The 12682-nt window shown below is 35.5% G+C and overlaps 1 protein-coding gene across 1 annotated transcript; it reads right to left on the bottom strand.

The window, feature by feature from the left end:
• Nucleotides 1-709: 709 nt before the first annotated feature.
• Nucleotides 710-985, bottom strand: LOC122736741 (60S ribosomal protein L37a-like). Its single transcript, XM_043979129.1, has one exon. It carries the CDS (start codon nt 983-985, stop codon nt 710-712), a length of 276 nt encoding a protein of 91 aa, XP_043835064.1.
• Between the last annotated feature and the right edge of the window lie 11697 nt (nt 986-12682).

The following is a 12682-nucleotide window of genomic DNA, read 5'->3' as shown; positions in this document are numbered from 1 at the left end:
TGATATGCAACTAATACCCCACTTCTGCATATCTCTTCCTCTCTGACTTATTATTATGAATTTGCCTTTCATGGTGATTGGTGAGAGAGGATGCATTTTCCAAATGGGGGACTTCATCAGGTTGTAATAACACTGTTATTATTCATTGTGAAAAATGAAATTTTCTCTCATATTTAATAACTAATTATTGTATTAGAATCAAGGTTTTCCCCTTTTCTACTTCCTCATTCAGAAAGCAATCAGTATAAAGTATCTAAAAGAGATTTCCCCAGGCAAAGATCTAATCAGATGGTAAAAGAAGTTCTAAGTATGGGTTAATGGGTGTATTCCTTTTCATTGTGCTTGCTCAAGTAGGCCCAGGGAAAGACAGATTCTCCCTAATATCAAGACATGTGATATGGGAATTCATGTCTCTCTGAAGATTTGAGTGACCTAAGTCATGTGCCCCAGGATCTTCATTTTACTATAGCTTACACTTGTTATGGTGTTAACCAATTGTAGTCGATTTCCACCCCTTGGGAACACCTCATCTTTGAAGGGTCTGTAACCTACTGCTATTAGGGGTCTTTGATCTGAGAAAGATAGCCAAATGGCCATCCTTTTATTTATTTATTTTTTGACTATTAAAAACCAAAGTGACTTTTTTTTATTCCATAAATTAACCCATTTATTGTTGGACTATGGGCTACAGATATTTGATGGGGAGATTTTACTGGCCTTTCAATTTCTTCAGTCTTCTGATGGCGGATTTGACTGTAAGTGCAGAGGTGGTATTGTAGGTCCATGTACCACCAGCTACTGTTTTCATACAGGATTCACAATGCCAGATATCCACAGCCCGTCTTTTCATTTTGGTCTTGCCACAGAAGGAGCAGGTATACTTGACATGATGGCTAATTTCAATTTTCTTCACCATTTTTCTGAGGGATGCACCATAACGTGTTCCATATTTACCAACAATTCTGACCTTGGTGCGTTTAGCCATGTTGCCAGTTGCAGGCCCGGAACTGGAAGAGGTGGCCATCCTTTTATTAACAACCTACCAGCTTTATTAATAAAATTATTAAACTACTTAGCAACTACACTTCACATTTTTAATCATCACACACTTTCACAGTCCATAGAAACACTCTGTGTGTGCTCATGCAGAGGGATTTATTCCTACTACTAACCACTCTAAATCGTAAGCTCTCACTGTTGTGCTTCTACTTTGTACAAATAACTAACTGACCTTAAATCACAGACTCTTAAATATGACATATTTAATAAATGAAAATGAAAAAGCAAGAATAGTCATAAAATCACTTAATATAAAACATAAATAGGGATAATTGAAATATGAAACCACCCGTAAACTTGGTTACACTCTACTGCCAAATTATACAGTGCCCTTGAAGAACATTATGCATACAGATATAGAAAGTATTGAAACCTATGAGCCCACAGCATCTTACAACTCTAGAAGATGAGTTTGAATATCTGCAGTCTCTTTAGAGAAGTCAAAATACCCATAATATAATCACCTCAGTATTGCTGTTGTCTGTCAGGTCTTTCAGCTGACTCAGGCTGAAGCAACCACTCCAATCTTTTGTTTCCTTTCTGTTCCACTTCTTTCAGGTAGTATTAGAAATTCTCTGCTCTTGTCTCTGCTACAATTCTTTTCTTTTGGTAGTTGTTAAGTTTTCTCATTCTTCTGACAAACAGCTTCTCATACTATATACTCAGGTCATCTCTCAGACTTCTCATGCCTTAAGTCATTGCCTCCTTATGATTAAAAAATAATTTCTAACTTAATTTGAAACTTAAATCCACAGTCCTATAAAGTACAAACCAATAGACAACAATTTTTTCTATAATCCTCAAAAAGTTATTTGAATTTCACTTTCATATCTATTTCTCAAAAGAGTTTGACAAAATCATGTGTAATTTAGCTGATAGACAAAAACATACTGCTGTCATACTTACAACAGGCATTACATGTGATTGACTTTAAGCTACTTTCCAACAGGTGCTGACAGTGCATTTATCTGAAGGATTATTCCTCCCTCTCCCCCAACTCAAGCCCCCAGAACTATTTCAAAATACTTTTATTTTGTCACAAATACACTTTTTTCCCTGTCACTTTTTGCAAGTGAATTGTTCATGTACTAAAGATGCAAATAAATATATTTTAATTTTGTGTATAAATTATAGATTTAGAATTTGAAGGCAAATTAAAGGATATCTAAAATATCTCCCTTAATTTACAGATAAGGAAATAAGGTAGAAAAAGGGTATATAACTTTCTGTGGTTTCCATAACCAGTAATTTATTAGGTAGGATTTGAATTCACACTTTTTGGCCCCAAATTCATTAATCTAGCTATCAAACTATTTTGTTTTCTCTAGCTCCTTTAAAGATAAGAATTATGGTCTTTCTTGAGGGAGGCAGAGCCAAAATGGAGGAGAAAAGGCAGTGATTCATGTGATCTCTCTGAAAAACCCTTGTGAACACTTTTTTTTTTTTTTAGTGAGGCAATTGGGGTCAAGTGACATGCCCAGGGTCACACAGCCAGCAAGTGTCAAGTGTCTGAGGCCGGATCCGAACTCAGGTACTCCTGACTCCAGGGCCGGTGCTCCATCCACTGAGCCACCTAGCTGCCCCCCTTGTGAACACCTTTAAATAATGCCACATAACAATTCCTGGAACAGAACAACCAAAAAAGCATGGGGTGAAATAAATAATAATTCAGCCAAAGGCATCTTAGTAGGTCAGCAGGAAAGGTCTGTCATACTTGGGTGAGAGTGGAGCATAGTCCAACCCAGGCAACTCCAGCACAAACCTGGCCCCCATAAACCAGGAGCATGTCTTTTAAGCCACTAAATCAGCAGATACAGGAACCAGAGCTCTCATCACACAGATTGTAAGGTTATTGAACTTGTCAGGAGATTACAGAGATCTCTTTGCTAGCACTGAGGGAGAACCCTGTTGTTTTGCTCATAGTCAGATCAATGTCAGAGTCCTGGTATCAATCCCAGGGCAAAAAGGAGCACTAACATACCAAAGTTTGATGTTACAGTGGAGCAAGGCCCATTTTCACACTTCCTGAGCAGAAAAGAGTGATTATAGTCTCTTTTAGATGGTAGAATAGTAAAAAAACACCTCTTCTTAGATCAAACCACTTAGCATGAACTGAAAACTTACAGGTCTCAAGAAATATCTCTGAAAACATCAGCACAAAGCCCTTGAAACTTAGAAAATTGCACCCTCTACCCTGAAAGCAGAATCCTACTTTAACAAAAAGTTAAAAGTGAAGAAATAGGCAGGTAAATGAACAAACAACAGAAAAATCCTGACCATTGAAAGTTACTATGATGACAAAGAAGATCAATACACACACTTAGAAGATAAGAAAGTCAAAGCTCCTATTGGATATAGTCTCCAAAAAAATATGAATTGTTCTCAAGCCATGGAAGAGCTCAAAAAGAATTCTGAAAATCAAATAAGAGAGGTAGAAAAAATTGGAAAGAGAAATGAGAGTTGATGTAAGAAAATCATGAACAAAAGAGTCAAGAGCTTGGTAAAGGACACACACACACACACACATACACACACACACACACACACAAAATGCTGAAGAAAATATCTTAAAAACAGACTTGTCCAAGTGGTAAAAGAAGTGAAAAAAGCCAGTGAGAAGAATGCTTTAATAAGAGGATTGGCCAAATTGAAAGAGGCACAAATTTTTACTGAAGAAAAAAAAGTCTTTAAAAAGTAGAATTTGCCATATGGAAAAGGAGGTACAAAAGCTCATTGAATAAAATAGTTCCTTCAAAGTTAGTACTAAATAAATGGAAACTAATGACTTTATGAATAATCAAGAAACAATAAAACAAAAGAAGGAAAAAAATAGAAGACAATGTGAAATATCTCATTGGGGAAAAAAACAACCTGGAAAATAGATCTAGGAGAGATAATTTAAAAATTATTGGACTACCTGAAAGCCATGATCAACAAAAGATCCTAGACATTATCTTTCAAGAAACTAAGAAAAACTGCCATGATAATAGGGCAAAAGAGAAATAGAAAGATTCCACTGATCAGGTCCTGAAAGAGATCCCAAAATAAAAACTCCCAGGAAAATTAGAGCCAAATCCCAGAGTTGCCAGCTCAAGGAGAAAATATTGCAAACAGCCAAAAAGAAACAATTCACATTTTATGGAGGCAGAGGGCAACAGAGCTAGAATACATCAAAGGATTACCTATCCAGCAAAACCGTGTATAATCCCTCAAGGGAAAAAAATGAAAATTCAATGAAATAGAGGATTTTTAAGCATTCTTGATGAAATAACAAGAGGTAAAATAAAAATCTGATTTTCAAATATAAAACAAGAGAGAAGGATAGAAAGGTAAACAGGAAAGGGAAATCATAAGGGACTTAATAGGGATAAACTTTTCATTCATACATAAGGAGATGATATTTGTAACTCCTAAGAATTTTCTTATTATGAGGGCAGTTAGAAGGAATACACACACACACACACACACACAGAGTGGGCATACATGTGAGGTGAATATGAAGGAATGTCTAAAAAAATCAAAGTAAGGGGTGAAAGAGGAATGCACTGGGAGAAAGGGAAAGGGAGAGGTAGAATTGGATAAATTATCTCACATAAAAGAGTCAAGAAAAATGTTGTTTCAAAGATGGGGAAGATGGGGGAGAGGAGCGGAAGTGAGTAAACTTTATTCATCAGAATTGGCTCAAAGAGCAAATAACATACAAAGTCAATTGGTTATAGAAATCTATCTTACTCTTCAGGAAGGGAGATGGGGAAGGGGATAAGAGAAAGGCAGGAGTGATAGAAGGGGAGGCAAATAGGGGGAGGAATAGTCAGAAGCAAAACACTTTTGAGGAGGGACAGGATGAAAGGAGAGAGACAATAGAATAAATGGGGGGATAGTATGGAGGGAAATATAGTTAGCAATAGTAATTGAAAAAATGAAGCAAGTTTCTTTGATGAAATCCTCATTTCTCAAACATATAGAGAACTGAGTCAAATTTATAAAAATACAAGCTATTCCCCAATTAATTAATGATCAAAAGATATAAACAGATTCCAGATGAAGCAAGCAAAACTCTCCATAACCTTATGAAGAATTTTTTTCTGATTTACTATTGATTGGAGAAATTCATATTAAAAGAATTATGAGGTACTATCTTGTACCTATTATATTGCCTACCAGGATAGAACAGGAAAATGACAAATGTTGGAAGGAATGTGAGAAAAAATGAGACATTAAGGCACTGTTGCTGGAGATGTGAAAAGATTCAATCATTCTAGAAAGCAATTTGTAACTAAGCCCAAAGAGCTATAAAGCCGTGCAAGCCCTTTGAACTAGGAATACCACTACTAAGTCTGTATCCAAAAAGAAATAAAAAAAGAAAAGGAAAATTATCTATATCATCTATATCTATATCTATATACATACCTATCTATATCTGCCTATTAGATAGATAAATGATAGATAGATAGTGTAAAGGCCAAATTTAATATGGGGGAATTAATTGGGCAGCTCACCATAATATTGGGGTAAGAAAGGAGATTAACAGCCTCTTTCAGAAATAACAAAACAGGGTTTATTGATGAGAACACATTTAAAACACAAGTAAGGTTAATAAAAAGTAGGGACAAAGAAAAAAGGAATAGGCAAAGGAAAATTTTACGACCTGCAATCACACCACTGCCCAGACTCAGCAGTTCCCAAAGAGCACACAGCTGCATCCCGTCTCTCTCCCTCTCTCATGCCAGAATGAATATCTCTTCCCTTTTCCTTCCCAGAAAAACCCTTCTCTCACAGGAAACAGGGCGGCCACACATACACAGTCCCAAGCTAATTGGCTGGTAGCCCTGATTGACAGAATTAACAGGCAGCTGTAGAACTGCCAGGCTCTCCAGCTTCCAGATGCAGAAGGTCACCTGACTGCCTACACCAGGCTTTTAGTCATGGTAATTTAGCCAGTCCCATGTAGTTGTCAGTGCATGGAGATGACTTGAGCTGTAGCACCATGGCGGCAGTCGCAGCTGGGTGGATTGATGGAGCACCATGCAGACTTGGAGGGGGCAGCGCCTTAGGCTGGCTGGGGCGTATGCTGGGGCTTCTAATTTTAGCCAAAGATGGGGTCATAGAAACCTCAAATCACAATTAATTTCTTACAATAGATAGATAGATAGACATGGATATATAGTTCTTTTCTGCTGGCAAAGAATTGGAAATTGAGGAGATACCCATCAACTGGGGAATGACAGAACAAATTGTGATGTGTAATTATTATGAGAAAGAGACTTTTTTTTTGTAGGCAATGGGGGTTAAGTGACTTGCCCAGGGTCACACAGCTAGTAAGTGTCAAGTGTCTGAGGCCAGATTTGAACTCAGGTATTCCTGAATCCAGGGCTGGTGCTTTAACCACTGTGCCATCTAGCTGCCCCCTTGTGTGTAATTATTATGGAATACTACTGTGCTATAAGAAATTATGAGCAGAATACCGTCAGAAAATCCTACAAAGTCAAATGTATTGTATACAAAGTTAAGGACAATACTTTGGGATGATCAGTTATCAATGACTTAACTCTTCTCAGCAATAAGATGATTCAAGAAAATTCTGAAGGGCTTATGATGAAAAATGTTATCCATCCCCAGAAAACAAAACAAAACAATGGTGTCTGAATACAGATTGAAGCACACTTTTTCTACTTTCTTTATTTTTCTTAATTATTTTTTAGTCTATCTTTTCTTTTGCAACATAATTAATATGGAAATATTTTGCATGACTAGAGATGTATAACCTATATAAAATCGCTAGCCTTCTCAATGTGGTGTGGGGAGGAAGGGAGAAAATTTAGAACTCAAAATTTTAAAAACAAATGCTGAAAAATTTTACATGTAATTGGGGAAAAGTAAAAAAAAATGAAATAAATTAAAAAAATAATTAAATTAAAATTCACTGTTCTTAAGAATTATTTTTGATAATTCATTATATTTTAAGGGAAAATCATATATCTGATGAAAATCACACCTGATTATATGGAAGATATAATAGGTGTCAGCCTTAGAATTAGAAATACTTTTACCCAAGTCCTGCCATTGTCAAATACTAGCTGTGTGACCTTCAGCATATAACTTAATATCTCAATACTATAATTTCATCTCCAAGATAAGTTTCAGACTACTTCAAATGTATATTAGTTGAAGAGAGTTTCCACACTAGGGTCTTCCTTACCAGAAAGCTCTAGACTGAAAAAGAAACAAAATGAAAACCCTCTCAAACAGTATCAAGATATATCTGAAAAAGGAAGGAATCAAAGAAGGAATTATGAGAGAGAGGGGGGGGGGAAGAGAGGAAAGAAAAAGAAAGGTTGGAAGGAAGAGAAAGAAAAATAAAGAATTACATCTTCCATTATATGTTCAATGCTACAATCCTATTAATAATGCATGTTGTGATGTTATTTTTATATTATTTAATTTTATTCCCACTTTACATTAACAAGCTAAAACTATAATCTTGTAATACAAGAGAAAAGGTTATCCAGTTGTTGTTGTTGTTTTGTAGATTTTGCAAAACTACTGAAATAGAGAGAAAACGTAACCCAAAACAAACTAATCTCAATTTGTATTGATTTAGGTTATTTTTAAATGCTTTACTCACTGCTGCAAACTCCAACTGGAGTCTTTTTCTACATTACATATTTATTTCATTAATGTTTAAATTCCAGCTAAATTGGTAATGTACCCTTGATATTTAAGATGAGCAGATGTCATAATGCAATGATGCCAAATGAAAAATGACATAATTAAAACAATATTTTTACATCAGTTCCCAGAAATGAGACAATGGTTTTGCTTCCCCCTCCTCCCCCAAAGCCCTGAAGAGTACATGTCACACTAGATTATGAAATTATTAACTCAGGTCACCCGGGAACAGGTTACAGTCCTGAAATGCAATATAATTTGGTTAATTTAGGAAAGAGAATTAATGAAGAAAACATTTCATTTCAATTAAAATATTTATTGATCACTTATAATGTGCTTGGCACTATGTCAAGTGAGTACATCTTGTGAAAAGGAAACAGGAGAACAGGATGTTGAGGTTTGGAGATAGCCCAACAATGGGGCAATTCTAGAGGATGCTGGATGATCATCTATCAAAGATGTCATAAAGACTCTGAATAGATGACTTTTAAGGTTCTTTATATTTCTAAAATTCTACTAGAGGTGGCAAAGTGTATAGGGCACCAGGCCTGGAGTTAGGAAAACTTCATCTTCCTGAGTTCAAATCTGGCCTCAGACACCTACTACCTGTGTGACCCCAGGCAAGTCACTTAACTCTGTTTCTTCATCTGTAAAAACGAGCTGGAGAAGGAAATGGCAAACCACTTTATTATCTTTTGCCTCAAAAGGGGGTCAGACATAACTGAAAAGACTGAAAAATAACTAATGATATTTTACCAATTGAGCATTATCCTAAAAAATAAGACATTAATCATCTTAAAGCTAAAGCCTTGGGACATGAATTTATTTCAGTGTTTATCTATCTATCTATCTAGATGAATAGAAAGAAATTAAATTAATCAGATTCATTCTGCAAACTTTCTTCCAAAGCATCAGTTCATATGCAGTAATACTTCCTGCATGTTTTATAACTGTGAGGAAAATACTGTATAATTATGTTTTCTTTTTCTTTTTTTCCAGGGCAATGAGGGTTAAAGTGACTTGCCCAGGGTCACACAGCTAGTTAAGTGTCAATGTCTAAGGCTGGATTTGAACTCAGGTCCTCCTGAATTCAAGACCAGTGCTTTATCCACTGTGCCACCTAGTGCCACTCTATAATTATGTTTTAAAACTGTTATTTTGTGCTATAATTGTTTAAATATTGAGACTGGAAAGGGTGGAGAAAGGAACAATAACTAATTGGTCTGAGGTTTGGTGGAAAGTTTGGAATGGATCAATGACTGGCTGACAGATTGATAAATAAATTAATTAAAAATAGTGTGCTTATGTGTGACAGGCCTGGTACTAAGCACTAGTAATACAAATTCAAAAACAAGATAGCCTCTGCCTTCAGACAGATTACGTTCTGATTGGGGGAGATATATATATGTGTGTGTATGTACATGCATATACATGCATGCATACATATATGCATATATATGTATATGTGTGTACATATACATATACACATAATGTCCAGGTAAGGGTATTTTGGTCTGAGGAATAAGACTGAACTGACAAGACCTTTTCAGAAGCAACAACCATAGTGTTGTTTTAATTAAAGTCTCCAGATCATGAGGTGGAAAATGGAACTGGTGAGTCCCCCCAAAGTAGATGGAAGAAAAAGAAATATGACCAAACCATTGAAAGTATATTTCATAAAAACAAACAAAACACCTCCTTAAATGACAATTTCTGATCAAAAAACTGATATATTAGTTATAGTTAATTGAATGATTTTATAATTTGGTCACCAGAATAAATATTTTAATTTGAGTGGGGGTAGAGAAAAAAAGAATGGGGTAAATACAGATCCACTTATGCAAATAATAACATTCTATAATTTCTCTCTCTCTCTCTCTCTCTCTCTCTCTCTCTCTCTCTCTCTCTCTCTCTGTGTCTTGTTCATGGACTTGGAAGGAAAATGAAGGAATAAAGATAAAAGGGACAGTCCTTTAAAAAAAATAGCCCTCTTGGAGTGGTGACAGGATGGACAGAAAATCAGAAAAAGCCCAGGGAAATGTAACACCCAGAAGCTGTGACTATATTGTTGAGACTAGAGGGATAAAGAAGATGATCAGTATTAAACACTGAGTCAATTAGCCAGAGATAAAGAGAAGTGCTTCCTTAGGAGAAGGAGGTGGAAGTCATAAGGGACCGGGCAATAGTGTGGAATAGAAACTGAGAAAGGCCTTCTGAATAAGGTAGGATTTATTTTTTCTTTTTTAAAAATTAATTAGTTATTATGGTTTTTTGGGGGGAGGGAGGGCAATGAGGGTTAAGTGAGTTGCCAAGGGTCACACAGCTAGTAAGTGTCAAGTGTCTCAGGCTGGATTTGAACTCAGTTCCTCTTGAATCCAGGGCCAGTGCTTTATCCATTGAGCCACCTAACTGCCCTGATAACCTAGGATTTCAATAGAGTATGATAAGAGTCTAGAGGAGCCAGGACATGGTAAAGAGAATGATTATTCTAGGCATGGGGGAAGTCAGTGAAAATGTAAAAGGTAGCTAGGTGGAACAGTGGATACAACACTGGGTTTGGAATCAGGAAGACCCATTCTACTGAGTTCAAATCTTCTTTCCAACGCATGCTAGATGTGTGACCCTGAACAAATCATTTCATTTTGCTTGCCCTCAGTTCCTCATCTGTCAATTGAGCAAGAGAAGGAAATGGCAAAGTACTCCAGTACATTTAGCAAGAAGTATCAGACATGACTAAACAACAAAAATGGAAGGAACAGGACATCTTAAGCATCTTTGAGTCATCAGTTTCCCTAAATGGTGCAGTTCGTGTATATTTGGGGGTGATTTTCATGAGTTTCCATGGCAAAAGAAACTAATCCTCTGTTGTCTATCCTTCACTTCTTAGCTGAAATAATACCTCTTCTGTGAAGCTTTTTCTGATCCCCGAATTTAGAAATGATCCCCACATCAGATACTCTGACCTCTGATTTTAGTAGTATTTCTATCTTTTATAAGTGTTTATTTGCTTGATGACTTTTCATGTTTACCATTTCTATTCTGCATTGTGAGTCTATGCATGTTATTCTCTTTCCTCTACATCTGTTGACTTGTTTTGTGCACCAATGGAGCATATATGCTATCTCCGTTATCACCTTACTGAACTCTAAACCTTTGTATTTTTTTGTCTTTGAATGATATATTGTAAAAAGTATTTTAATTCAATAATGACTAGCTCAAAAGGTGATAAAAACGGTACTTTTGAATTCATGTGTGTTGTACGTATACTATACACATGCATATATGCTAATGCAAATATGTAAATATATAGCTATGTTTCTGTATAATTGGTTTCCTTTGTAATCCTATGTATTTTATTTTATAGATTTAAAATATTATTTTGAGAAGTCAATAGGTTTCACAAGACTGACAATGGTATCCATGACATACAAAAATTTAAGAATCTCTCATGTAGATGTAAATAAGCCTTTTATGACATATTAACAGTAGTTCCTACTTTTTAAAATGGTGACTAATTTAACAGTTGTACCTTTGATTCTATAAGATTCTAACATGCTCAGAACACAATGCTTGCAGTATTGCAAAATAAGTAAAAGAAAGTACTAATTATGTTCCAGCAGATACTCTTTGTTGTGGCAGAAAAATGGGTTAATGCATTTTAGAAAAATTTGTAGCATTTTTCCTATAGTAAAGAAAGGAAAGTTTTGCATTTAGAGCTCTTATCCAGTATACATATTTAGATATTTCCCCAACTTCCCTTTGGCACAAGGATACAATTCAGTATAATAAGTACACTAAAATCCAGGTAAAACAACAAAAAATCAAGACAGTCATTAAAAATTATTGATACTGGCGCAGTGGTTAAAGCACCGGCCCTGGATTCAGGAGTCCCTGAGTTCGGATCCGGCCTCAGACACTTGACACTTACTAGCTGTGTGACCCTGGGCAAGTCACTTAACCCCCATTGCCTGCAAAAAAAAAAAAATAAAAAAAATTATTGATACTCTTGGAACACTGGAAATAGAGAGCATTTTTTTGGGCGGGGCAATGAGAGTTAAGGTCACACAACTAGTAAGTGTCAAGTGTCTGAGGCCGGATTTGAACTCAGCACCTCCTGAATCCAGGGCTGCTGCTTTATCCACTGCACCATCTAGCTGCCCCCCAAGAGCAATATTATGAATAAAAGTTAGCCTATAAAAAATAAAGCAATAGAGAAAATATTCAGGTATTGTATAAATGTAAATTAAGAACACAATTAAACTGCTAAAAATCTGTGTAATGGTGGCAAAAAGGGAACTACTAATTTATCATTGGACCTCGCAGAATGTCATTGCACCAGGAAAAGTTAATAAAGATACAACAATAAGTAATAAGCATTTCAGGGAGAAAATAAATATGAAATAAATTTTAAAAATAGAAATATATAAATATAAAATTAAAACAAAATAAAACAATTTCACATGACCAAACAAACCTCAAGGAGTACGATGCTAAAAATTATTATTATAAAAATTATTCTTTTCACCCAAGTTAATTGTTTTTAGAGATGTCAAAAATATATAATGAATCTTACTCAGCATAGTATAATCTCCTTACTGGAGACCATCATTTCCAGATTTGAGTAGATTCTCTTCTTTGTTTAGGTTTGTGTCATTCCAAGGTACCTTCTTTGGGGTACTATGGAATTACTTTTTTGAGATATCTCCTGCAAGGTTGACACTATTGTCATTGTACCCAGACTCATGCAAACATTCTTCGAACAGTTTTCTGCTCAATATTTGGATGCATGTATTAAATGAGTACCACAGTGTATGGGGAAGATAATGAAGAGAAGGTCTTAGATTCCAATCATTCAATTCCTTTCTTAGGCATCTCTTATGTTTAATGCACTTTGTTAGATGCTGTGAATTAAAGAATAAAAACTAGTTTTTGTACTCAAAGAGTCTATATTTTA

This window comes from Dromiciops gliroides, chromosome 1, assembly GCF_019393635.1.
Source record: "Dromiciops gliroides isolate mDroGli1 chromosome 1, mDroGli1.pri, whole genome shotgun sequence".
Lineage (NCBI taxonomy): Eukaryota > Metazoa > Chordata > Mammalia > Microbiotheria > Microbiotheriidae > Dromiciops > Dromiciops gliroides.
Note: the sequence above shows the minus strand (reverse complement) of the source record. Positions and strands in the feature narration are given on the sequence as shown.